Consider the following 25,540-nt stretch of genomic DNA (forward strand, 5'->3'; position numbering starts at 1 on the left):
ACCCCAGAATCTTACCACATCCCTGCAGAGCATTCTCAATGGGTGCAACAATAAGCTAGCTCTAAAAGGAGGGGGAATAGCCAAGTGTAGTGCTTGTAATAGAAAACAGAAGTGGCAAGGAGCAAAGTAACTAATTTCCAACTTTCTCAGCGTATAATCTTGCCTATCAAAAAACCAATCCCCCAGATAGCGGAGTAGGCAGGCCCGATTATACCGTCTAAAATCCGGCAAGCCTAACCCACCCTCTCTCCATGAACCCATCATAAGTGGCAATGAGAGCTTGGACTTTTAACCACCCAACAGAAGCGTCCCAACAGTTTATATAGCAGATTCAAATCCTTCCTTAAAATATAAAACGGCATTAGCTGCATCACATAAAGCCATCGCGGGAATTCCACCATGTGAAAAACTGAATTCTTTTATTTTTTCAAGAAGTTACACTTGATTGGAAAGTGTTCATTTAGGAAATATTAATACAATAGAAGAAGAAAAAGAAAAATATATATACAAAGTATTTCAAAACACTCAAGTCTACATTATACTGGAGAGATATCCATTAAACAAGAGAATTTAGAAGAAATATATTCTTTTAAGGATATTTAACATCTAGGAGATATTTAGCAAGGTTAATATTATTTCATTCCTTCAACTTTCTTAGAAGCCACAAATGCTGTTAAGTGGGATGGATCCATGAAAACATATTTACAATCTTTATAAGATACTATACATTTGCAAGGAAACGGAAGATAAAATGTTCCGCCTAGTTGCAATACTTCAGGTTTCAAAATCAAAAATTGTTTGTGTTTCTTTTGTGTTTCTTTTGAGACATCTGGGAACAGAAGTATCTTTAAACCCAGAAATGGTTTGTCCTCGTGTTTGAAAAACATTTTGAACAACCATTGCTTGTCTGGCAATAAAGCCACCGTTGCTACTAACGTTGCGGCGGTTGCTTGTTCAGTTTCTGATGTCTCCTTTGGACATTACAAATCTCTTGATATTTGATGTTGCAATACTGGTTCTTGTACTTTTTGGGGTACATAATAAACCTGAGATAAAGGTGGTAAATTTACTTCAGGAATCTCTAAGATTTCTTTGAAATATCTTTTTAACATCTCCAACGGACTTACCAATTTGACTCTAGGAAAGTTTATAAATCTCAAGTTATATCTTCTCATATAATTATCATAAATTTCCATGTTGTTCCTCAAATTAGAAATACCCTTCATCATAACTGTTTGAACATTTCCCATATTCAAAACTTTTTCTTCTATCGTGTCAATCTTTTTGGAGCAAATTTTATTTCAGTTTCATTTTTATCAAGAGTTTTTTCAATCTTACTAACTGTTTGAGATAATAAATTAGTTTGCTGTATTTGATACTGAACCAGCTGAGCTACTAGGTCCCACAAAGAATCCAGAGTTATCTCTGGTGGTTTCTGCAATATCATGGAAATATTCAGTTGTTCTGTTTTCATTTCTTTACCTGTGGCTTCTTGACCCACGCCTTCTATCAACAGGCTGCTTTCTTCCGGGAATAGAAAACTTCTCCTTAACTCCCTCTCGGTCTGTTCTCCCTGGGCTTCTCTCGAGCTCACTCCAGATACGCCTCCTGGCGCCTGATCACTCGCTCCCTCAGTGGGAGAGCTCGTCCGCATGGGCTGTGGGGGAGGAACTCCCCCCCCCCCCCCCCACACTGTAACAACAACAAAAAAATGTTCTCAGAGAAACGTCCGTCTCATTATACTGAGGCTGAAGCCTTCATAGTAGGCCCTTAATGTCAAAGTTCTGTCCAGTGAGGAGAAACTCAATGCGGCTCCAAAGAACCGGTCACTCTGTTGGCAAACTGCAGTGCCTCATCAGCTGAAGTAAACACATGTAGCTTTCCTTCGTGCCAAATTTTCAGTCTCGCTGGGTAAAGTAAAGCAGACTGGTTCTTTTTGGTATACAAAAGATTACAGGCTCCCCTAAACTCCCTGCAGCATGCCGACACAGCCACAGAGAAATCCTGGAAGCAATAAATCTGATTAGTCTCGTATTGTAGGGGGCTCTCTCGACGTAAGGCCCTAAAGATCTCCTGCATATGGGCAAAATTCAGCAATTTAAAGATCACCAGCCGAAGACGCGAGTCCTGAGGCTTTACGGGGCCCAAACGATATGCGCGCTAAATGCGCAGCGCTCCTGCCGGGAGCTGCAATTTTAAAGCCTTAGGGAGCCCACTTTCCAAAAAGGCCAGCAGCTCCGACTCCTTAATTGTTTCTGAGAGCCCCATCATACGAATATTGCTCCAACGTGCCCGATTCTCTAAGTCCTCCAGCTTAGCTTCAATGTGATCTATTTTCTGTTGCATGGCTTGTTGCTTTGTAATTTGTTGTTGGACCTTATCCTCTGCATCAGAGAGGTGTTGTTGGTATGCCAAAAGGTCTGAACAGATTGTCCCCCATTTACCATAAATTCCTTCCAATTTATCAGTTATCTTTTGCAGCTTTCTATCTATTGAGGCTTCCAGCATGTGAGACACTTCCGCCGCGATTTCCGCGGCCCACGCAGAGCCTACCGATTGCAAGGATGAGGAATCTCCGTCGCCATTTTAGCTTCTCCTGCACGTACCTGAGTGCCATCTTTCTTTGGCTGTTTAGTCGACATTTCAGCCCGATCTGTACGCTAAAGCCTCAAACTGCACACTAACTCTGTCAGGGTCAAACACTGCAGACTGGGTAAAGAAAAACAAACAAAACTAACGCGGGAGTAGATGTTAGATTGGGGGAGCTCAGCTCAGCGACATCCACTCTCTAGCTCAGCATCACATGACCATCTGGCTCTACCCAGTTAAATGCCGCTGAATATTAGCAGTTAGCCAGTGCCAAGCAGTTTAATTTGCAGAAGCCTCTCCTGCCTGTTTAAATTACTTTAGGGCTCATTTTCAAAAGAGAAAAACATCCAAAAAGTGGCATAAATCTGCATTTGGATGTTTTTCTCATTAAAAAGTCCAAACTGGTATTTTCAAAATCAATTTATAGACTGTTTTCTATGAAGTCCATCAGAAGTGTGTTCAAATCACAAGGGGATGTGTCAGTGGCGTACCAAGGGGGGGGGGGGGGGGCGGTCCGCCCCGGGTGCACGCCGCTGGGGGGGTGCCGCACGCCTGTCGGCTCTTCGTTTTCATGCTCCCTTTGCCCTGGAACAGGTTACTTCCTGTTCTGGGGCAGAGGGAGCATGAAAACGAAGAGCCGGCAGGCGTGCGGCCCCCCCCCCCCCCCCCAGCGGCGTGCACCCGGGGGTGCGTCGCTCTGTTCCGGGGGGCGGGGGGCGCATCGGCGATCCGCCCCAGGTGTCAGCCCCCCTAGGAACGCCACTGGGGTGTGTTAAGGGCGGGATTTGGGTGTTCCTAACACTTGGATGTTTTTCATCTGTAATGGAAGAAAACAAAACCATCCACGACTAAAAAGAAGACATTCTGAGCTAGACCTTGTTTTATAACAGATAAGGTGCAAAAAGGTGCTCTAAATAAACAGATATGATCATTGGAGAGAATCAGGGATGACCTCTTCTTATTCCCCCAGTGGTCACTGACCCCCTCCCACCCCCCAAAAAAAAACGTACAAGCTAAATCTAAAATCCCTACATGTCCCTAAACCAATTTGACATTTTTATTCAGTTGTTTCAGTATACAGTAAGTGATAAAAATAGTACATTAAGCTGAGGAATTGCTATTTAGAAAATACAATATAAATAGACTTTTGTGGAAAGCCACCTTGCATTGAATCTTTATCAACAGCATGGCATTATGGCTTTAAACCTAGACACATTTTTTGTTATTAAAATATCTAATTTTTCACTATTGATAATGTTTTCAGTTAGTTACTCAGAGTGTGAGTTTTCCCTATTTTGAGTATTATAACGGTCTATTAATAGGATTACCTAAGCATTATCTTAAAGTTTTACAAACTGCCCAGAATACTACTGCTAGGGTTTTACCTTATATTGAAATCCCTCCATTGGTTGCTAGTTGATCAAAGAATTAACTTTAAACAATGAAATGTCTCCAATTACTGCTGAGAATTTAAGGATTTATCAACCAGCTTATTAGAGCCTTAGGCTCAGCCGATGGTAGTTTGTTGGAAGTTCCTTTTTTCTTCTCTATTACTGTAGATTGGAAGTGTACAGAGCATCATTCCTAAGTTGTGGAACACTTTACCAGTAAACATCCATAAAATGACAAGTCTGAATTCATTTAAGAAAGAACTTAAAAACCATCTTGTTTAAATAATCATATGGTATGGTGGAATGATTCTCAGCTCGATGGAGTAACTGTTGGTTGTGAAAGGAGAACAGTTTAATATGTCTATTTTTTAATGTGTTAACTGATTTTATTATGTGTCTTTTTTATGAGATTTTATTAGTTTCAAAGATATTAGAGACAACAATAGAGAAAGAATTGCAAAATAACACCTAATAATAGAACAAAGAAAAAGTGCCTGGAAGTTTTAAACAAAATACCAAATGCAAACAGTATTGCAATGAGAGTCCATATAAACAGTGATTGGAGACCATATTAGTTTTCTTAAGAACTGAGCCTTGGAGACTAGCCAATTGTAGTTCATATTTGTGATATAACAAAAACGATTACCACCAAAAATGGATCATTTTAAATTTTATTTTGTTTGTGAATTTATCTATTGTTTATTATAATTTTGTTTTATTGCAACCCACCAAGGATTTTAGATAGAGTGGGATATAAATTTAGAAAATAAATAAAAGAGTCACATCAGCAGCTGAGTGTATGATGGGCAGTCTTAAACCATTTTTCACTATATCAGTTGCAGTTCAGAAATAATTGTTGTTTCTTTTAATACTGTAGCTGTACATATGTGAGGAGAACAGAGGGGCTAATGAGCTGGATTTCAAGAAAGCTCTGGACTTACTGGACTATATTCACAAGGTAGGAAAAAATAACTTTTCAGCAGATAAAAATGCCAGTGGGATCATCTCAGGCTTGCAGCAACTCTTTTGGGACTTGTATGGAAGTGAAAGAAGGGGGAACTCTGTTCTCACATCCCAAAAATGTTTTATGAGCCTTCTGGTTCTGAACTCCTAAGGGAACTTTCTTAAACTTGTCATCCAGAATTGGTATTTCATATCACTTCCAAAATATACTGTTAAAAGTATTGTGCTGTACCAATACTAAGAAGAAATGGAATAAAAATGTATGTTACAAAATAAGTAGAAACTCATGTATGTTTTACTCAAAATATGATCAAAACTGAGAAAACTGGGAGGGTACTTTAAGGCTTATTTGGGTTTCTTTTTTAATTTTATGGACAAAGTCTCTTTATAACATTAGTACAAGTGTACTACTATTAGTTGTGCAAGTGTGTCATTGAGAAACACCCTCAGTACTACCTGCTGGCCAGCAGGGGCCTCCATAGTAATGGGGAATGGGTCTTATATTCCGCCTTTCTGTGGTTTTTCCAACTACATTCAAAACGGTTTACATATTTTATACAGGTACTTATTTGTACCTGGGACAATGGAGGGTTAAGTGGCTTGGCCAGAGTCACAAGGAGCTGCAGTGGGAATTCTATCTTGTCTCAGCTTTAGCACATCATCATAGCACCGTAAGGCCTGACTTGTATAGTTGAGATCTCCTGTCTTTTGGGGGAATCACACAGCACTGTATATCGAGCCATGGAGTTGTGTGCATAAACATGCATAAATGCCAGTATTCTGGCAATGCCGTATTCTGTAAAATGTCACCTAATACAATGGGCGTCTAATTTGAAGAGGGTGTAGCTTGCAGTTAGGGCTAGATTCTATATATGGCGCCGAAAAAACTCCCACTTAAGTGGTATTCTATAAACTGCACCTAAAGTTCAGCATGATTTATAGAACAAATGCTTAAGTGGACAGGTCGTGCATAAATGTAGGCACCACCATTTGCACCAACAAAAACATGGTGCAAAGGCCTGTGCCTAAATTTTATGCGCAGACCACCATTATTCTATAATTATAGGGTCCTTTTACTAAGCTGCGGTAAAAGCGGGCCTGTGCTAGCGTCATCACGTGTTTTTGACGAACGCTGATGCCCCCTTTTACCGCAGCGGGTAAAAGGCGGTCTTTTGTTCTCAAAAAGAAATGGCTGTGCTGTAAGTGAACCACTTGCTGCGTGGCCATTTTGGGGATGGGGGAGCACTTACCGCCACCCATTGAGGTGGCAGTAAGAGCTCCCATGCTAACCTGGCTATTTTGTAGCACCAGAAATGGTGCGTACTGGGGGTGGGAACTACCGCCGGGTTCCAGCAGTAGTTCCGTTTTGGTACACAGCAGGCCTGTTGCCGCACTCAAACTCTTTAGTAAAAGGGCCCCTATATGCGTAGCTCAAAACCACACCCCTGAAATGCCCATGATTGTCCCATTTCCATGCCCTCTTTTTCAGGCCGTGCGTAAATTTGGGGCACATATTCCATGCCTAACTTGATGCATATAATCTCCAATTAAATCTAATTAGTGCCAATTATTGACACTAATTGACTCTATTAAATTGAGTGAGCATATCAAGAGCACGCCTAAATTTGCACGTTCAGTTTTTGGCAACCTTTATAGAATCAGGGAGTTGGTGTGCAAATTACAGAATACTACAATTTACTTGCATTTTTTAACAATCTAGACGTGACCAATTTGTTCTACAGTCGTACCTAAAATAAACATGTGTATTTGCCCTGCTGTGCTAGTCTTTTATGAAAGAAAGTAGGTGCCTACTTTCCTTTATAGAATAGGCTCTACATAAGTTCCCCTTTAAAAAATTACCTTCATATTTTTTCCAACTGAAGGAGGAAGAAGAAGATGATTATGTAAATAAATTGAAGCTTGAAATCCTGTGCAAGGCACTGCAGAAAGACAGGTAAGTCCTATACATACAAACGGGAGAAGGGAATAATTTTCAAAACAGCATATGTGCTTTTTTTTTTTTACCTGTGGGAAGGGGTAGGGATGGACTGGGGAAGGGATAGTACTTACAGGGATTTAATTTTTAATGTTTATCCATTCCTACTCTAGCTGAGATAACATTTAATCACCTCTCTGACTTCATGTGCAACTCTCTTTAAGTTAGTGCCCTTATTTTGTAACTCCTCTTACTCTCTTACCTATCTATGAGTCCTGTTTACATGCTAAAACGTTTGGACGCCTACAGCACGTCTTATTAAACAGGGCCCTAAATGTTCCATCTTTGCTTATACCCCACGCTGTCTATTAAAATGTTTTATGTATTATGTTGACATAATTGTAAATAGTACACTGTGCCATACTTTGTCTTGTTATTTGAATATTTTACTTCTGTAATTTTCTATTGCTTATGTTTGATTTATTTCTACTGTACACCGCCTTGAGTGAATTCCTTCAAAAAAGTGGCAAGTGAATCCAAATAAATAAAAGTGCCCACATTTCTCTCACCAGCCAAAGAGAAACTTAGTGGAGTCTTTGCCTTTGAAAATATACTTGCAAGCCTTCAGGTATGGTGTAGCTGTGGGCATTTTTAAAAAATCATCCTTATGTGAGTGTGTGGAAGTAGTCGGTGTACTGGCAAGAGGCTAGCTGGAGCTCGTTTGTGACTCCTAGGAGCATCACCTGACTGAGACCTTGGGGACTACCTTGGTGATATCATCAGTTGTGGCCAGAGGTCTTTAAATTGGCTACCTCTCAATTCTTCTAAAAGGGCTTCAGAGCACCAACAGGGCTTTGAAGAATTAAGAGAGGATACTTTTTCATTGGTAGAGATTAAATCCAAAAATATTACAAAGTTAGTGTTAGCAATTATGGTTCCTGTGTATATAACACATTGTAGCAGGTCAGAAGTCAATAAGCAATTTACAACCCTCTCCCTCTCAAGAAGCTTCAGTAAGCTCAGCTGAGAAGTTCCCTCCTCCTCCTGTGGTCTCACCATCTCCTCTTCACCAACTGAGAATCTTGCCTCAGGGACTTTCACCACCCCGTCAGCCATGTCTGTTACCATGCCAAAAGTGGTTTCTTTTCCTAGTGTGGCTGTAGAAGTACAGGGGGTAGTGGCTGGGGCCAAGATTATTTCTTTGAAGGATATTTGGCAGGCCATAACTTGGATGGAGGGGATGTTCCAGGGAACAGTGATTCAACTTTATAATTTTACTCAGACACTCTGTTTGAATTTTAGATATGGACACTAAGTTTGCTTTGATTAAAAGACATGTGAGGCTTAGAACTGCAGGTTTCTTGCATACAGTCTGTATATACCTGAAATTGGTCTTTCTCTCTACATTTCAGGTTAGAAACTATGGAGACTATAGTTAAAATGTGTAAATTTTTTATATTTTCCATCTACTATTAGGAGAAATATTGCTCAGAAATTATTTTAGTAAAGTACTTAATATTTCTCCTTATGATACTTTACTTGTGGCTTACTGCTACTATATTCCTCCTGATCAGGTTTGATAGGAGGGTGGTGGCAAAGAGTGGAGTGGAGGAGAGGCCTAGTGGTTAGAGCACCGGTCTTGCAATCCAGAGGTGGCCGGTTCAAATCCCACTGCTGCTTCTTGTGATCTTGGGCAAGTCACTTAACCCTCCATTGCCTCAGTTACAAACTTAGATTGTGAGCCCTCCTGGGACAGAGAAGTACCCAGTGTACCTGAATGTAACTCACCTTGAGCTACTACTGAAAAAGGTGTGAGCAAAATCTAAATAAATAAATAAAGAGGGGCTTGATGTTTTGATTTCCAAGAAGAGTTTTGATCTGGCAGGGTTTTTGGAAAAACTCCAGAATAATATTCCAACCACAGCTACCCTCTTCATCTTCTCCTCTGAAAAGATAAAATATTAACAATTAAACTTATACCATTTTTTGGTAATAGAGTACACTGGTTTCCTGATATTGAACATCCAACATGAATACAAAGAAAAGCCTGAAACACTTGTTTTAGGGGCTACTTTCTTGAAATTCTCTTGAAAGTATTAGGTTATTTCCCTAATAATTGTTTTCAAGGTTCCTATAAAATTAGAGAACTTTATTGCTAAACCAAAACAAAAGGAGTAGCTGTCATTTGTGCTAAGTTTGCACTCTGTGGGGCAGTTTGAATAGGGCTGTTTAAGTGGGAGCTATAATCCTCCCTCCTTTTTTCTTTTGTTCCTTTTCCTTTCATTATATTTTTCACTCTCTCCCTTAGACATGTTTTTTGTTTTGTTTTTTTTATTATTTGTTTTCTTAAGATTATAATATGGAATGTGTTGTCCATTTTCCTTTTAATGTTATGAAATGTAAAATTTCATAAACACAGTTTATAGTGGAGTCTGTTCTTACATGGCCCCCTCTAACAACCTGGTATCAGTGAGGGCTGTAATTATGTGGGAATTATTTCTCTGATATATCTACTTACCATAATAAATATACAATTTGGAAATATGGGGCAAATAGGGTTTCTACCTCCTTACACCCCCACCCCAAGATACAGTGATAGAAAAGACAGAAAGGACAGAAACTATTTTCCTTTTAGAGGGATAGTCTTTATTCCAATATAGATGATAACAAAGCAATCAGGCGATAGAGCAATTAGACAAAAAAGCAATTGGGCAAAGTAATCAGGCAGGGTAATCAGACAAAGAAATTAGGTAAAGTAACAAATGGCAAAGAAATCAGGCCATAGCAATTTGTTACGAGAAGGAGAGAGAGACCACTGTGATAAAGAGTCATTCAGTTGATCATCTCACCCCTCTAACTATATAGAATACAACAGCCACTTATATACTCTTTTGCACAATGCATTGGTCAGCAATTCCTTCCCAAATCATACAACCTTGCAACTTCAGCTAATTTCTTTGTTACATCAGCCAATTCCTGTCTCACTTTATTGTTTACATAAAATGGAAAAACACTATCTGAATGTTATGGAATACAGAAGTCCAAGGTTTCTTTCACAGGAGATTATGGTGCTATTTCGTCACAGGAATTTCTCCAGGACCCAGGTCTTATCATAGTGTTATCTAAGTCCTCAACACTTCTTCATCCTCAAACCTTGTGAAGTAGTCTCAGTGGCACCGACTCTGTCAGAGAGGGTGGCATAGTGCTCTTAAGAGTCAGCAAATCAATTCAGTAGATTAAATGAAATATATACATTGCACATATAAAAGAGCCAATGCTGCTGCTAAAGTGTCTTGTTTGGTAATCTGAAATAAATGCACTCCACTTTCTTTAGTTTCACAGTGATGGTAGAAAACACCATACATTAATTTTAATATAGATTATAAAAAACATAGGTAAGAAGGTACAGATCATGATCTTGTTAACAGCATGTAGAGTGCAGCCCCTGTGCTGGAGGAGCATTATAGGCATTCCTCTTTATTCTGTACCCTAATGCCTAAATGTATATGTCGTTACACACTCAGGTTACGTATTTGCACAAAGTACTAAGTGGGGGGCTAAGCAGTATTCTATAATCTTAACGTGTAACTTGCACAGCGAGCAATTTCAAGGGGGCATTCGCATGGGTGAGGCATGGACATATCCCACAATTACGCACACATGCTATAGAATTGTCATTTACAAGCCAACGTGTAGTGTTATGCCTGACATAGCATAAGTGAGCATGCCTAAATATTGGCACATAAATGCCAAGTTATGTTATGACCCACCAACTCCCTCTAAGAAACTGATTACAAAACATCAAGAAATTACACAAAAATCCAATAAAATAACAAAAGCAAAAAAAAAAAAAAAAAAATTACATCCCTTATAAACTAAAATTACTCAAATATATAAGTTTTCAAAACTTTATGAAAAGAAGAATAACATTTCATAAGATGTAATTCAAAAGGAAGATTATTCCAGAGGCGGACTGCTAAAAACAAAAAGGAATGAGAAGAAGCCTTGAATCTAACAGACCTAATAGTAATGCTACTATTTTATAACCGAATATAGGTACTCGGACCCTGTTACAGAATTTACGCTTGTCGCACTGCATTTTACACTATATAAAATTATCCCCGTTGTGTATTTCAACCTTATAGATTTACACCCTTGGGCTGTCTTATATCTCTGTTGCCCCTATTCACACCTCTGTTGATTACTGTTGGTTGGAAGTCTACTTCTTTCCTCCATATCTCTAAACAGTACATTAAGTATGGGACATCCTGACAGTAGAAAAGTTGATTAGTCTGTGAACAATTTCCACAGGATTTGAGATTTGTTCTTACCCACAGCATCATCCTGGGACAGCAAAGCCCACTTCCTCTGTCGCTATTTTTTTCTGTATCTTGTCATGTCTTGCTTGCCTTTTTTTCTTGTTAAGCAGTTTGTCCTTTTTATGTTTTTTTAATGTTACTGCTTTTATGGTTTGTGTTATGCTTTTGAAATTTGGATGTATATATGTTTTATTATAGACAGTATGTATGCTGTGTATCTTACCATTTGTTGTACTCTATGGGACCTATTTACTAAACCAGTTTGTACTTAATGCAGGTTATAATGCATGTTAATTGTTTTCTGAACTCCATATTAACTTACAGATTAACTACTGTGTTAAACACCTAACACGAGAATTCATATTAAGGGGCGGAGAGTGTCATTAACACACATTAACTGCTAGCATAGCAAATAACACAAAATAGTTAACTAAACCACCAGAGGGAAATTAACTGCATTCTACAGTAGCAGGTAGTTAACTTGCAGTAGAGAATCTTTTCTTGGTGCTAGTACCATGGCTGCCTTCACCAAAGCACCAGAAATGTGCCTAGCGTTTACTCCATTGGTTTCTGCAGCTGTTAACATATGTTAACTGTAAAGTCTTAATGTGGTGTAGTAAATAGGCCCCCTGTGCACCGTATGTAGGCTCCTATGCTTGGCCTAATAAACAATAAATGTTTTCAGAAGCTATTATAGAAAGATGAAGTAGTAAGGAGAGGAGCATGATAGGACAAATAATTACTGAATACGATATCGATTAGTTTTTTTGCTCAGAATGAGACCGCTGTTCAAAGGGTTTAGGATCATAAACTTTAAGAGGTAGGCTTCTAAAATTGGCCTCTTTGAAAATGTATTAAGGCCTAGGGGTGTAGTTATCAGCACGGACTACCATTATTTTACTACTAACCCCAGTTATTAGTAACTAGGTTTCATTGCATAAAATGGGACCTGTCCAAAACAGCATGAGTTAATAGTAAAATAACACATCTTAAGAGTAGCCCATGTTAATAACGATGCCCCTTAGTGCTCCAAAACTTACGGTCCTGTTTCGCTAGTGTTTTTGGTGCACGCTAACCGTGTAGATGCCCATAATATTCCTATGGGCGTCTACACGGTTAGCGCACATTTGTAAACAGAGCCCTTAGGTTCCTAAACTGTGGATGACAGCAGGGATATATTTAGGATGAGGGAAAAAAGTTAGGAACTTAGCACTGATTTTCAGTGGTAGGACAAGATACAGGAAAAAAATAGCAACAGAGGACGAGAGCTTTGCTACCCCAGGATAATGCTGTAGGTAGAGAACAACACAGGGACAAAGTTTGTCCCCATCTCACCCTGTACCCCCAAGCTCTGACCCCATACGTGCTAACCTCGAACCTGACCCAACCCCACCCCTGCACATTTTTCAGTTTTATATATTATGTAAGACATTTTGTAGCCCTATAACCAATATAACCAAAGAAAAGCATTACATATATATTTTTAAATTTTAATCAAAATACTGTTGTGATTTGGCTCTTTAAAAATCTAGGCAAGTGAACGATAAGCCTAAATTTAGGAACATTACTTTTAACCTCCTAAATTTAGGTGATTTTCATCTGAAACTTTTAGATTCCTCAGTTTGGTTGAAAATAGGGGACAATTTTAGACACCTACCTTTAGCTTCCTAATTTAAAAGCTCAGCATTTTGGGGGATATCAGGCCCCAATTGTTTTTGTTTTTTAATTGCAGCTAATGCAAGTAATGCACACAAAAACAAAATCACATAACACCATCTCCATTTCAAATTAAACCAGTCTTTCCTGAGGTACAATCCAAAAGATTTGGTGGGGGGGGGGGGGGGGTTCTTAATATATTTTTAACAGTTCCCAAGCCCTCTGTATAGGTAAGCTCATACTTAATGTGTCATGTTTGTATACACCAAAAGCCTTATTCCTCCTTGCACCTTTCCAGTTAGACAAGAAAAACTTACTTGGTTTAGCTAGTAACAGATCTATTACCTGCTTTTTCAGTGCTGGAATTTCTTCATTAAGGGCCTCTTTTACCAAGCTGGGGTAAAAGGGGCCTTGCAGTAGCATCGGTGCATGGATTTGCTTCTCGTCGAGGCCCCTTTTACTGCTGCGGGTAAAAGATTTTTCAAAAAAGGAAACTGCTGTGTGGTAAGTGCACACTTACTGCACGGCCGTTTCTGGAGTGGGGGGAGAGCCCTCACCCTCTCCTGTGTAGGAGGCGGTAAGGGCTCCCACACTAATCCAACTTAAAATTAAAAATTATTTCCTATCGCACCAGAAATGGTGTACACTGGGGGCGGCACTACTGCCAGTTCATACGGTAGGTCGACAGTAGTGCCAGATTGGTGTGCAGCAATGCCATGGTAGCTCTACTGCTGCATTGTAAAAGGGCCCCTAAGGAAGGTAGGCCTCAAGGTCACAGCAAAGTGGGACAAACTGTTAATAGTTTTCTTCAGAGTCACATCTAAAGCCATATGCCTTCTGTCTGTCTTTTATGTTTTCTTTAAAGCAACATTAAAAAAAAAAAAAAACTACTAGCAGTAAACAGCCCTTTTTAATTCAGTCATATGGAGGATGAATAAATTGTGCTCTGTTCATATTTGGTGTGACTGGATAAGTCAACCTTTCTGGCAAATAATACTAATTAGGTTACAGTCCTAGTAAATTGGAAATATTTGTCTTGTTCCTCGCATGTGTAATCTAGGGTGTGTATTGTAGAATTGCCACTAGGATGCAGGAACAACTACCAGTTCTAGAAAAAACATTTGCAGAGACATGTATATATAGATAAATTGATAGAGATGTTAATAAAAGGAGTTTAGCATTTTTTACTAGTGAGATTTTTGTGATGTAAGGTGGCATCATGTAGAGAGGTTGACTGCCGTCAGGGAAGGGATATACCATGATGGGGTATGAGTAGGGGCATGGGGAAGCTAACTAGCAAATTCAGATATGTCAGGGGAGACTGGAGCTACAGCAGAGACATGCCTGGTCAGTGCCAGTGACTTCTTCCACTACATCTGCCGCGTCTCTGCAGGAGGGGGCTCTGGACAAATTGCAGTTCTGAGGGAGGAAAAGAGTCCATGAAGAGGGTTAGGGGATTTCAGGCCTAGGCTGGAATTTGTGAAAGAGCAGAAGATGCGAGGTCATGCCATCATTTATTGAATAGATTTTCTACTGTGTATGTGTGTGCAACATACACACACGGACAGTAGAATCTTTTTAATCTTCAAATTGGCAGTGACCTTCAGCCTTTTGTCTAAACTTTATTTTGGTTACTCTTACCACTAGATAAATTACATGCATTATATTTCCATTACAGCTGGGCCTCCTCAGATGGTGGAGATGATCCCATTGAAGCATCAGAAGATTCTGTATTTGTAAAAGTAATACAAAAGTTATTGAAGGAAGGCAAGTACCTGTGTATTTTGTCATTTATGTGTGTGTGTGACACAGATGCCTTTAGTGAGTGAAAATAAGGTGCCGATTGTCTACTGAATACAAATGAATTGCCAACTTTTTTAATTAAAACAAAAAAATAGGATTTTTCCTTAAGCGTATGTAGCTGATAGCAACCCTGAACCAATATTGTCTGTAGCGCCTCACATCTGTGTATGTGGGTCTTTATTCCTTTAAGAAATTTTAGACTTAACTCACTTGGAATTAGTAGGGGGAGGGGGAAATTCGTGTGCTATGTTCTGGTATACATGATGGTGTTTGAAATTCAAGATTGGTACCACAAATAAGCTAAGAACGGAACAGGAAGAGGCCTTGTTGCTGGCATCTAGCTGCATAAAAGGTACTTCAGTATACTATATTGTCGTGTTCCAGAAAAACACAATAGCATCTTGTTTGGTCTTATGGTTTTACTCTTGACCACCTACTTCTTCACTGTCGTCTGTCCCCTACCTCTTTCCCCTCTCTCCTGTCTACTCATGCTGCTGCTTCCATCTTTGTGGCAAATCCACAGCATCTTATCCCAGCCTTCTTCACTCCCTCAGTGGTACTACCTATGATCGCTTTACTCTGTCTTTTTCAGTTACTCTGTCTTCAGTCTCTTCCTTGCAGCACAGTGTACATAGTGCCTCTTCAGCATTGGTGGTACATAGCAAACAGCTACAGGACCAGACTGCACTTCTGTGTCTTCCACTGTTTGCTTTTTCACAGTCCAGCCCTGTGCAGTAAGGATAATAAGCAATTTGTTGTTCCTGGAGGCACCCCTACCTGCTCCCATAAATGTTTGCACTGTTTTATTGACACCACAGCAGTGTTACTTTCGTACTACTAGAGGGAAAGAGTGATGCCAGCTGTACACTGTGAGAGACCAGAGCCCTATAGATGCTGAGGTATCTCCAGAGACCCAAGGCAGGACTGCTGAGCAGTTCAAAGATTTATTAATTTTAAGTAGCAAATAGTTCCTGTCAGTCTTAGAAGAAAACCAGTATTTGCAGTGTTTTGAAATTGATGAAACAAATATTGTGGCAGTGAAGCCCTTCCTGCAGTTCTTTCTTGGTAAGGTAAGGATAAGTAGGGATACTGAACTAATACAAGGCTGCAAGGGAGGGCCTGAGTGATGATGTAAACAGCATTTCAGTTGAAAATGGGGGAAAAAAAAGCTTGTAGATAGTTGACTTTCATAATTATTGACAGTCTGCTTTAGTTAAGCTATTAGAAGACAAAGGTAGACACTAGGTTAGCTGGATTTGTCACCCTTTTTAAGGGAATGAATCAGTTAAAATAGCTTTTTTTTTGTCAGTGGTAATATTAGAACCAATGGGGAGAACTGAATGGTGGCCAACAGGATTGCTGTTTTCTCAGAACCTGCCAGTGATGACCAACAGCTAGTTAATCAACAAAAGAACTAAGAAATCAGTGAATTGAAAAACATTTCTCTGAGGAAGAGCTGATAAGAAGTGTTCATTCATTGTATTATGGCCATGTTAGCTGTTAATATGGCAATTAACGTGCTAACAGTTAATACAGTGCCTTATCAGTTAATGCAAGTAATCTCCATGTTAACCAGCTAACATGGAAGGGGAGGTGTTAAATGGACATGGACTGTGGCTTAGTTAATACAGAGGTGGTTGCCCTATGTTAAACTGTTAGTGTGGTAGATCATGCCAGACCAGTGAACACCATCTCAAAGAGATGTAACGTATTACATCACATTATCTGCCATTCAGTTAATGCACATTCAATAAAACTTTCTGTATTAACTGAATAGAAAACAGCTGGGAACACCCCAACAGTTAACACAGAGTGTTTGTAATCATGGTTTATTAATTTTGGTAATTTCTGTATGATATTTGCAAAAATCTTAGCACAGGTTAGTAAACGGGACCCTGTATGTTTTTACTGTTTTGTAAATCACTTTGGTTAACCCCATTGGAAAAGTGATGCACAAATGTAAGTAAATGAATAAGATCCATTTAAATCTTTCTTTGTTTGGAAGGAATGCGAATCTTTTCAGTGTACTCCCCAAGACCTTTTAAACAGGTACACCATTTAATTGACTGCTCAGCTAACTTAACAGAAAATGTTATAATACTGCACAGTACTTCCCCTCCACCCCCAAGTTGACACAGATTTCTGGGATGAACACTCTGCTTCCTTTGCACTGCGTTAATGTGACACTTTAGGGGTTAAACTGTGTATTGCATATATATAGAATCTGACAGGGCAAGAGAGCCTGCAGGAGCAGTGTTCCAAGAGGCAGGCTGAGAGAGCAGCTGGCCGTGACCTGACATACAACACCCGGCAATGGTTCTGTGTGTGCAGCAGAAATGCTCATTACTGAGCTGCTTTGTGTAGTGCCTTTTTATGAGATGCAGAACATTTCTTCTGATTTCACCAGCCTCTCTTGTGTGAAGTGTGACAACCTGAGAGTAAAAAATATAAGCAAAGGAATTCATTATTATGCACAGGAAGGATAAAAACAACTGCATGAAGGACCGCAGTCAACCAATTTCAATTATCCAGGAGTGGATTGATAAAAAATGTGATGACTCTTCTGTCCAGTTAGTCATTTCATATCATCTGGACACAACTGGCCCATCCAGTATAGGATTATCATCTGTCCCTTATGATATATGATATATAATAAATACTGTAGCAGTTAATGTGTACATGCAAGCATATGGCACAGTCACTAAGGCTACACAATCGTTCTTTTTTTTTTTTTTTTGAAAGGCAGATTGCTGTATTTTGATAAATGTGTGTTTCTGATCTGTACTAAATATTTAAAAAAAATATAAAAAGTCCAAAAAATTAATGAACATGGGTGAGAAAGTATGAAGTATAAATATAAAAGCTGAAGCATTTTAAATGTTGAAAGGTTCAGCATGGGTTCATGTGGGACCTGTGTCTGTAAGACCTTTGCCCCAAATCCTTACACTAAAATCAAAATTCATTAATAAATCAGTGCTTTTTAAATAGACAGATGAAAATTAAATTATTAATATTTAGTCATATTGATCTTGGTGAAAAGTTTGTGAAACCTTTTAAAAGACCAGCAAAAAATGCAGTACATTTCAGATTACAAAAATTCTCTCTACATATAAGTCAGGGAAATGGTATATATCTGAAGAAGATACCCATATCCCTGTAATTTGGAAAGCTCATTTATTACAACATAATTTTTGTCCATTCTATAATATTGCAGTAATGGTAATTATCGTTTTGGAAACTGTTCTATATGTTTCTTGCTGTTTTAATATTTGCTTTATCCCTACTGTACATGTCTAAGAGAAACCTAGGATTGAACAGTATGGGGGGGGGGGGGGGTCCGATATTAGCTCATAGCGTTATGCCCAGAAATTCAATGCCAGGTTGTATCCTCGCTTGGCATTGAATTTCTGGGTTTCTGGAGCTGGCTATACCATAGCCAGATAAGGGAAGTCTTTTACTAAGCCACGGTAGCATTTTTAGCTCATGGTAGAAATCAAGTGGTGGTAAACGCTGAGACACCCATAGGAATATAATGCTAGCTGATTTCTACCATGAGCTAAAAGTTCTACTACAGCTTAGTAAAAGACCCCCTAAGAGAAATATTCAGCATTTAACCAGCTGTGGGGGCACTGCATATAAAAATAAGGCTGACTTTTATGTGGTCCTATTTGTGCGATTACTTTGACCAGCGAGAAGTGCCCACTCCACCCCCAGAACTCTCCCAAAATAGCCGGTTTTGCTTTGCGCTAACTGGATATTTTCAATGGCACTAACCGGTTAAGTGCTGCGGAAAATGACCAATTAGCCCTGAACAAGCAATTTACCCATCCAACCAGAAAGGACTCCTCTGTCTTTTCTGAATTTAGCTAATTGTCTATGTAAGATTTTAATTTCACAAAAATATAAAAAAAAATAAATGTAGACCCTAGTTTCTATAAATATCTAACATATTAAAATCCTTACATTTTTTATCAGTCTCCTTCCTCATTGTCCTTGAGTTTCCAGCTTAATTAGAAATTGCTCCTACCCTGTACACTGCAGCACTTAAAAGAAAAGTCGTGAAGCTGAGGAATCGATGGTCTTAAGTCCCTCACCCCCATGTTTCACTCAGCCACTGTGGAAACATTCTTCTGGGGGTAGTTCACAAACAAGTCCCAAAGGTATTGAGTGGATCAAGAAACATGGCTGCTGAGCCTTACAACTCAAAGAACTAACAGCATACCGTAAATGCAACGTTATTCAGGTCTCTCAAGTGTAACTCCGAGTGTGTTCCACATACATATCTCCTCCATTCAAGACACTGGATTTATTAGGAGCATGATGCATTTTTACCTATTGAAATGGAGCAGTTCCATTTACATGTCTTACTACAAAAAGTAATCATTTGAATTGACTTCCACATTGTGGCAGATTTTTTTTTTTTTTTTTTTAGTAAAACAAAACCAATTAAAACTTTACAAGCCACATTAAGTCTTAAGGGGGCAATTTTCAAACTTGATGCAATCCCTGCAACATTTCAGAGAGAAGGGTGTGCAGGTTCTTTCTCTCTCTCAAAATTGCTTTTTGTGTACGTAGAATTTTAAAAGAGAATAACTTATATGCTATTCTCTTTTAAAATTCTATGCACACAAAAGATTGGAAAACGTACAAAGATTGGAAAATAAATCTCTGCACATTTTCTGATCTTGCCCAACATATGTCTATGGAAATACCTTCTACATTGTAGAATCCCACACATACTGTTAGGTGGATTGAGTAACAGCAATTTTAGGACAACCAGTTTTACCTAGTAACTGTTTACCCATGTAAGTGGCTTTGAAAATACTCCTGTGAATATGATCTGGGAGCCATAGGCACAGGTAATTCTGTAGACTGTTGCGTGAAGTGTCTTTCACTATTGACAGCAATCAACGTGAGCAAAAATGTTACAAATGGCCTTGTGCTATCAATTTTCAAAATATGTAAAAAGGTATAAAAATTAATAAGAGTTGCTTTACTTTTACTGGCCCATTGTCATGTAAAGTGTGAGTGATCAAAGTTTGATACATCACTCTACTTAGTGGTGGCAGGCAGGTTATGGAAGCATGGCTTGCAGTTCCTCAAGGGGGGTAGAAGGCATTTCTTTATAGCAGCACCTATTGTCTTTTATAATGTAATTGAGTTCAGGACACCAAAGACATTTTAAGGCAGTAGCAGGTTGCTGCGAATAAAGACCTATGTCTGTCAGCAAGGCAAAGCACAGTCTAGAGTAGGTCTTAACTGAGCTTGGAAACCCAGGAAAAGCTGGGAAATTTTTTTTTTTTTGGGGGGGGGGGGGGTATTTATCATCTCTGCTTTACAGCATTCCTGTTGTGACTGGTAGTTGTGAAAATGTTAAATAATGTGGAAACAAGTAGTTTTTCTTTTAATTATTTTGATGTCTCTTGCAAAACGTTAGAAAGTAAAGGCAAGCAATTCAGTAATGAAATTGTGCTTGTATTCTAGGAGTTCAGATGAGAGAATATTTGCCAGACGTGAAGCATCTGTTAGAAGCTGATGAACTTGGAAACCTGAAACACAATTCTTACTTTGAATTTGTGCTAAAAGCAATCTATGAACATTATGTTCAGGGACAAAATTAAACATTTTAAATACTGCACTGTAACAAGAGAGCATTGCTTGCCAAAAACTGAATCACTGCATGGATATTTCGTTTTGATTTTTTGTTTAGATTTTATAATAAAATTTATTACCATTTTTGTGGCTTTAGCATTCTTTTTTTTTTTAATATTACAGCTATTTCTTAACTGAATTGAAATTTGTGCTTAATTTAAAAAAATATATATATAGCATGCCACAGAGAAAACAAATCCTAAAAATTAATCTGACATCAGTTTTATAATTGATTATATTTTTAGAACACAAGTAGGCGTGAATGACAGAAAATAGTTAAGCTGCAAAATCTCTTACCTGTAGCTTCTTCTTTCTTGAGAGATGCCGTACATTAGCGTCAACATTCAATAACTCATTGATCCAATTGTGGTAGCAATAACATAATTTTTCAGAGACTAATGTATTGACTTCCGATTCTTTAGAAGCTTTAACTACATATCTAAAACAGAACTGAAAAAAAAAAGGCATTAATCAGCCTAAAGTCAAAGGGACAGTGCTTCTATTTTGCTGTAGATAGTTTAATGTGCACAGATGGGGTGAGGAGTTGCCTGCATACCCTTTATGCTTTTGTCTGGCTATATGCCTGCTAAATAACTTGATCCAACAGCTGAGAAGGTCAGAAGTTAAATTAGTTGAAGGGAATCCAGTTTCTAGATTAAAAGTACCACATCAGCCCCCCCGCCTCCACCCCCATCCCCCGCCCCTTTCCAGGGGAGCAGCTCTACTCTGAAAAGCTGAACATGTTTGGAAGAATAGACTTTATCTAGTGCTGTTCAAACTTATTATGGGAAGGAAGCTAGCAACCTTGAAAAGCTCACCAATGAATTAAACTTCATACTGCCCTGCCTAAATGAGAGAGGGCTGCTATAAATGAGAACACTGGTATTACTGAAAATCATCTTAAGAACTTGATCTTTACTTGCCAAATTAGGATTAAATTGAATGCACATTTGAAATTATAGTTAACTGTATTCTCTTCAATGAACATTTACAGCTGTACTTAAGTGACTGACAGTATATATAATAACCTTATGACTACTTTGATCTTTTTGGCTAACGTACTTTAAGCCAAGCACCAGCAATATGAATTGTTGCCATGTCAGGTCAAGATTGAATGGACCTAGATGAAGATGGATGTTAATTTTTCAAGCACTATTCATTTCTTAGAATATATCAACTGTGCTTGCCTTGTCTTTTATGTATCCAATGCCAGACATTATTTTAAGTTCTGGGATTTTAGGATTGATATGCTTAAGACTGGAATTAAAGAAACCTGATTTTTAGACTGCAGTGGGCATTCTTTCTATGGAACTGATGAAATAAATAGAATGCATAGCATAAAAGAGTTAACAATATTGCAGTACACTGAAAGAGTAAGGAAGTGCATTAAAATAACTTTGACATTAGAGGTAGAAGTAGTCTAGGTTAATCATTGAACTTAACTCATTCTCCAATCATACAGTGGGTAGGGAATTAGGGGGCCATTTTACTAAAGGTTTGTTACTGCGGGAGCCCTTACCGTCACCTCAATGGGTGGCAGTAAATGCTCCCGACCGAATGGCCACTCAGAATAATCTTACCACATAGTCATGTCTTTTTTTTTTTTAAGGAGCTTTTTACCCACTGCGGTAATAAGGGCCCTGATGCACAGCAAAAACGGCCCCCGCCGCTACCGTAGGCCCCTTTTTACCACAGCTTGGTAAAAGGACCCCTAGGTGATTGGATGGATGTTGAGCAAATGCACAGAATAGTAACTTGGATAGAGACGCTTAGCGGTAGTAGAGCATATTGCAGTTGAGTGTCGGTATGTCAACTTGGGGGTCCTGAATGTGGAGCTCTCAAACTCAGACTTCCTGAATGCAAAGGTCCTTATGTCTAGGGCTTACCAAGTTGAGGATCCTTGGTCTGTCAAAGGCTGTTTTTTTTTTTTTTTTACTTCCCTATACGTCCAGAGAAGTAAATAGAAGCTAAAGTTTACTTCACCTAAGGGATTAAGTAAAGTTTCAGCACTGAAATGGAAATATGTACTAATTTTTAATACACTTTGCTGCATTGGAAGTAATTTCCATACACAGCTTACTTTCATGCATTTATCATAGAAAATTATCTAAACGTTCCTGCTTAATGTAGATTTTTTTTTTTAGTACTAAATTCTGTCCTGCATAGGAAGTAATATTGGTGGACAGAAAATCTGTTCTATTGCTGAAGTGAACCACTGCACTAAGCATTATGTAGTTTATTACCTCGACTTATAACACTCGGATTGTGCAGGTTCGACAAAACATCCATTACCTGTATTGAAGACATTTGGCAGGCCCTAAACTCCTGTGAGCTTCTTGCTTTTGTGACAGTAGTAATGAGGAGTGGCAGTGAGGCTTCGCTGTTGGATTTCTCTAGTAAAATCCAACAGCGAAGCCTCACTGCCACCCCTCATTATAGGGAGGGGTAGAAAGCATTTCCTTCCATGGATGTGGGGAAGGTGAAGCTGGGTCGCTACTTTTCTATTCTTTCGCCTTTATCAGTACCTCCGCAGCCCAAGTTGCTTGGACAAGCAAGATAGTGGTAACGTTGAATGATTTCAGAAGATACCAAGTATTTTATCAGAAAAAATGTGTTAAAATCAAAGACAAAGTCTGTTGCATCTGAAGGGCAATAGTCAGAAACCAACACAAGTTAGAAGTAGCAGGTGGCCACTTCTGAGGATGACTGTCACCTCTGACTCAAACCATGAAAGAATAGCTTACTCCAGCTATGCAGAAAAACATGAGCGGTGCAGATATAAGTACGATGGTACCAGAGGAACCAAGTTCAGTGAACGGCATCAAAACTGAAATGTCCCTCTTTGAAAGCAGTGGGAAGCAGAGGATGAAAAGCCATGAATCCAACATTTTGGGCTACAGGTATTTTTCACACAAAGAGGGCAATTTCAAAAGCCATTTGTGATTGACTCTGGGGAAAAGTAGCAGATCCAAAACGTTGAGAATGGTCCATTTTTCATGTCATGGGTCCGTAAGCAGTCTGAAAAAGTTACATGTTTGAACTGTACTTTTTAATTTTTTCACATAAAAGGATGGGTTTGGAATGCTGTATTACAAATCGTTCTAACAGAATTCATTAAAACCTCATTTTTTGTTTCTGGTGACTTTATTTATTTATTTATTTGTTTGTTTGTTTGTTACATTTGTATCCCACATGTTCCCATATCTTTTCCCAGAGATGGTCACATTTCTGCCTGTGAAGCAGCAATTTGGGGTCCTTTTACTAAGCTGCGGGGGAAAGGGCCCTGCTGTAGCAACAGGGGCTGTTTTTCCTGCATGCCAAGGTCCTTTTTAACTCTGGGTAAAAAGCCCTTAAAAACAATGGCCATGCGGTAGAATTACTCTTACTGCGTGGCCATGCGGGAGGGAGCACTTAGCGCCACCCAAAGGGCTCCCGTGGTAACCCAGCAGTAACTGGGAAGTGTGTGATGATGCCTAATTACTGCCGGGTTAGCGCCATGCTATAAAATATTTAAAATATTTTCTGGCGCACACCACAGCTGGCTGCATTGGGCCGGTGGTAGTTCTGGGTTAGAGTGTGGTAAGTCCGCATTGGGCTTAGCGACATTCTAAAAGGGCCCCTTTATGTGCAAATATGCACTTATAAAATTGTAATCTTATGTTTCAACGTTTTTATTGAAGACAGCACAAACACAGCCATTTCTCCATTGAATATATAACAAACACAGGCTGTCCAATGAAGCTCATGAATGAGAAACCGTCATCAAACTTTTATATTTTATCCCCACCCCTTCCAGTTTACCTTTTAACATTTTTATTGAGAAACCAACAACTTGCAAAGTGTTCAACAATCTCTGCATGAATCAACTAAGAAAGAACAATGTAGGAATACATAGCATATAACACAGAGCCGAATAGCCATAGGCGGTCGGTGGCCCAACTGTTTGGGGAGGCTAAGGGGGCAGGGTTAGGGGTGGAGCAAGGGGTGGAGCTTAAATCCATAATTGTCTGATAACACAGAAAAATAAATAAAAATAAAAGTCACAATACCTTTTATTAAATTTAGATATTAGCTATGTATCATATGTCAAATAATAAAGTGGTTGCTCAAAGCATATACTAACCACAATCGCTCAACTGCAAAACACTATGCACAACTTTGTGCAAAAACACACTCTGAACCTTACTGTACCATAAATATTACACTGGGCAGAACCTAATCCACCAATATACCACCCATACGGAAAATGCAGACCGTCAACAATATTTATTTATTTATTTGTTTGTTACTTATATCCCACATTTTCCCACTCATGCAGGTGCAATGTGGCTTACAGAGAATTAAATAAGAGTACAAAGTTAAAAGCTTAGGCAAGCATAAAAGAAGCAAATAGGAGGGGAGAAACTAACAGTGTGAACTAGGCAGGGTAAGGGACAAGGGATGCATCAATCAACATGGTAAGTTGGGGGGTAAGTCTTAGCAAAGAGGAATGTCTTTAACAACTTAAAAAGGGCATGGTCCACTTGAGCTTTAAGGTGACGAGGTAACGTGTTCCAGTGTTTGGGACTCCAATAACGGAAGGACGAGGCGAAGATTTTCTTGTACTTGACACCCTTACAATTCGGAAAATGGAGGTGGAGATAGGACCGAGCAGCAGGGTTGGCATTTCTAGGCGGAAGGTCGATCAAGGGGAGCATGTAATCCGGGGCAGCCCCATAGATGATTTTATGTGTTAGGGAGCAGATCTTAAAAGCAGTGCGCTCCTGTACAGGCAGCCAATGAAGTTTAAAGCGCAGGGGTTCGGCGTGTGCAAAACGCCTTTCTCTAAGGATGAGCCTCGCCGCAGTGTTCTGAGCTGTTTGGAACGTTTTCAATAAGGAGGCCTGGCAACCCACATAAATACCACTACAAGGGATCATAATATGATACATGTAGAGCCACAAAACACCCTAATTCATGTTTAATGTGGGATAAAATGCCATAAATAAGTAAATATATATAAACTTTTAATGTTGAGCACCTAATTCTCAAAGTGGACATATTCCAAACACTATAATGAAAATAAAATGATCTTTTCTACCTTTGTTGTCTGGTGACTTTGTTTTTCTGATCATGTTGGCCCAGGGTCCGATTCTGCTGCTATCTGTCCTCTTAACTCAGTTTCCAGGGCTTCCTTTCCATTTATTTCTTTACTTTACGCCTTTCTTCTTCACTTCTTGCCCTACATCTAA

At 39.1% G+C, this 25,540-nt stretch overlaps 1 protein-coding gene and 1 long non-coding RNA gene across 2 annotated transcripts in view; one reads left to right on the forward strand and one right to left on the reverse strand.

The window, feature by feature from the left end:
• NUP133 (nucleoporin 133) overlaps positions 1-20,378 on the forward strand; it is a 279,562-nt gene extending 259,184 nt beyond the window's left edge. The window contains exons 23-26 of the mRNA XM_030196480.1: positions 4,858-4,938; positions 6,827-6,897; positions 14,533-14,621; positions 20,142-20,378. Of these exons, the coding sequence (XP_030052340.1) occupies positions 4,858-4,938; positions 6,827-6,897; positions 14,533-14,621; positions 20,142-20,278 (378 nt within the window). The 3' untranslated portion in view covers positions 20,279-20,378. The remainder of the gene's footprint in view (positions 1-4,857; positions 4,939-6,826; positions 6,898-14,532; positions 14,622-20,141) is intronic.
• Positions 16,694-20,976, reverse strand: LOC115465767. Its single transcript, XR_003941456.1, has 3 exons — positions 20,866-20,976; positions 20,607-20,759; positions 16,694-17,089 (listed from the first exon to the last, which is right to left on the reverse strand). It is a non-coding gene; the product is annotated as an uncharacterized LOC115465767 (long non-coding RNA).
• Between the last annotated feature and the right edge of the window lie 4,564 nt (positions 20,977-25,540).

This window comes from Microcaecilia unicolor, chromosome 3 (genome assembly GCF_901765095.1).
Source record: "Microcaecilia unicolor chromosome 3, aMicUni1.1, whole genome shotgun sequence".
NCBI classification, from domain to species: Eukaryota; Metazoa; Chordata; class Amphibia; order Gymnophiona; family Siphonopidae; genus Microcaecilia; species Microcaecilia unicolor.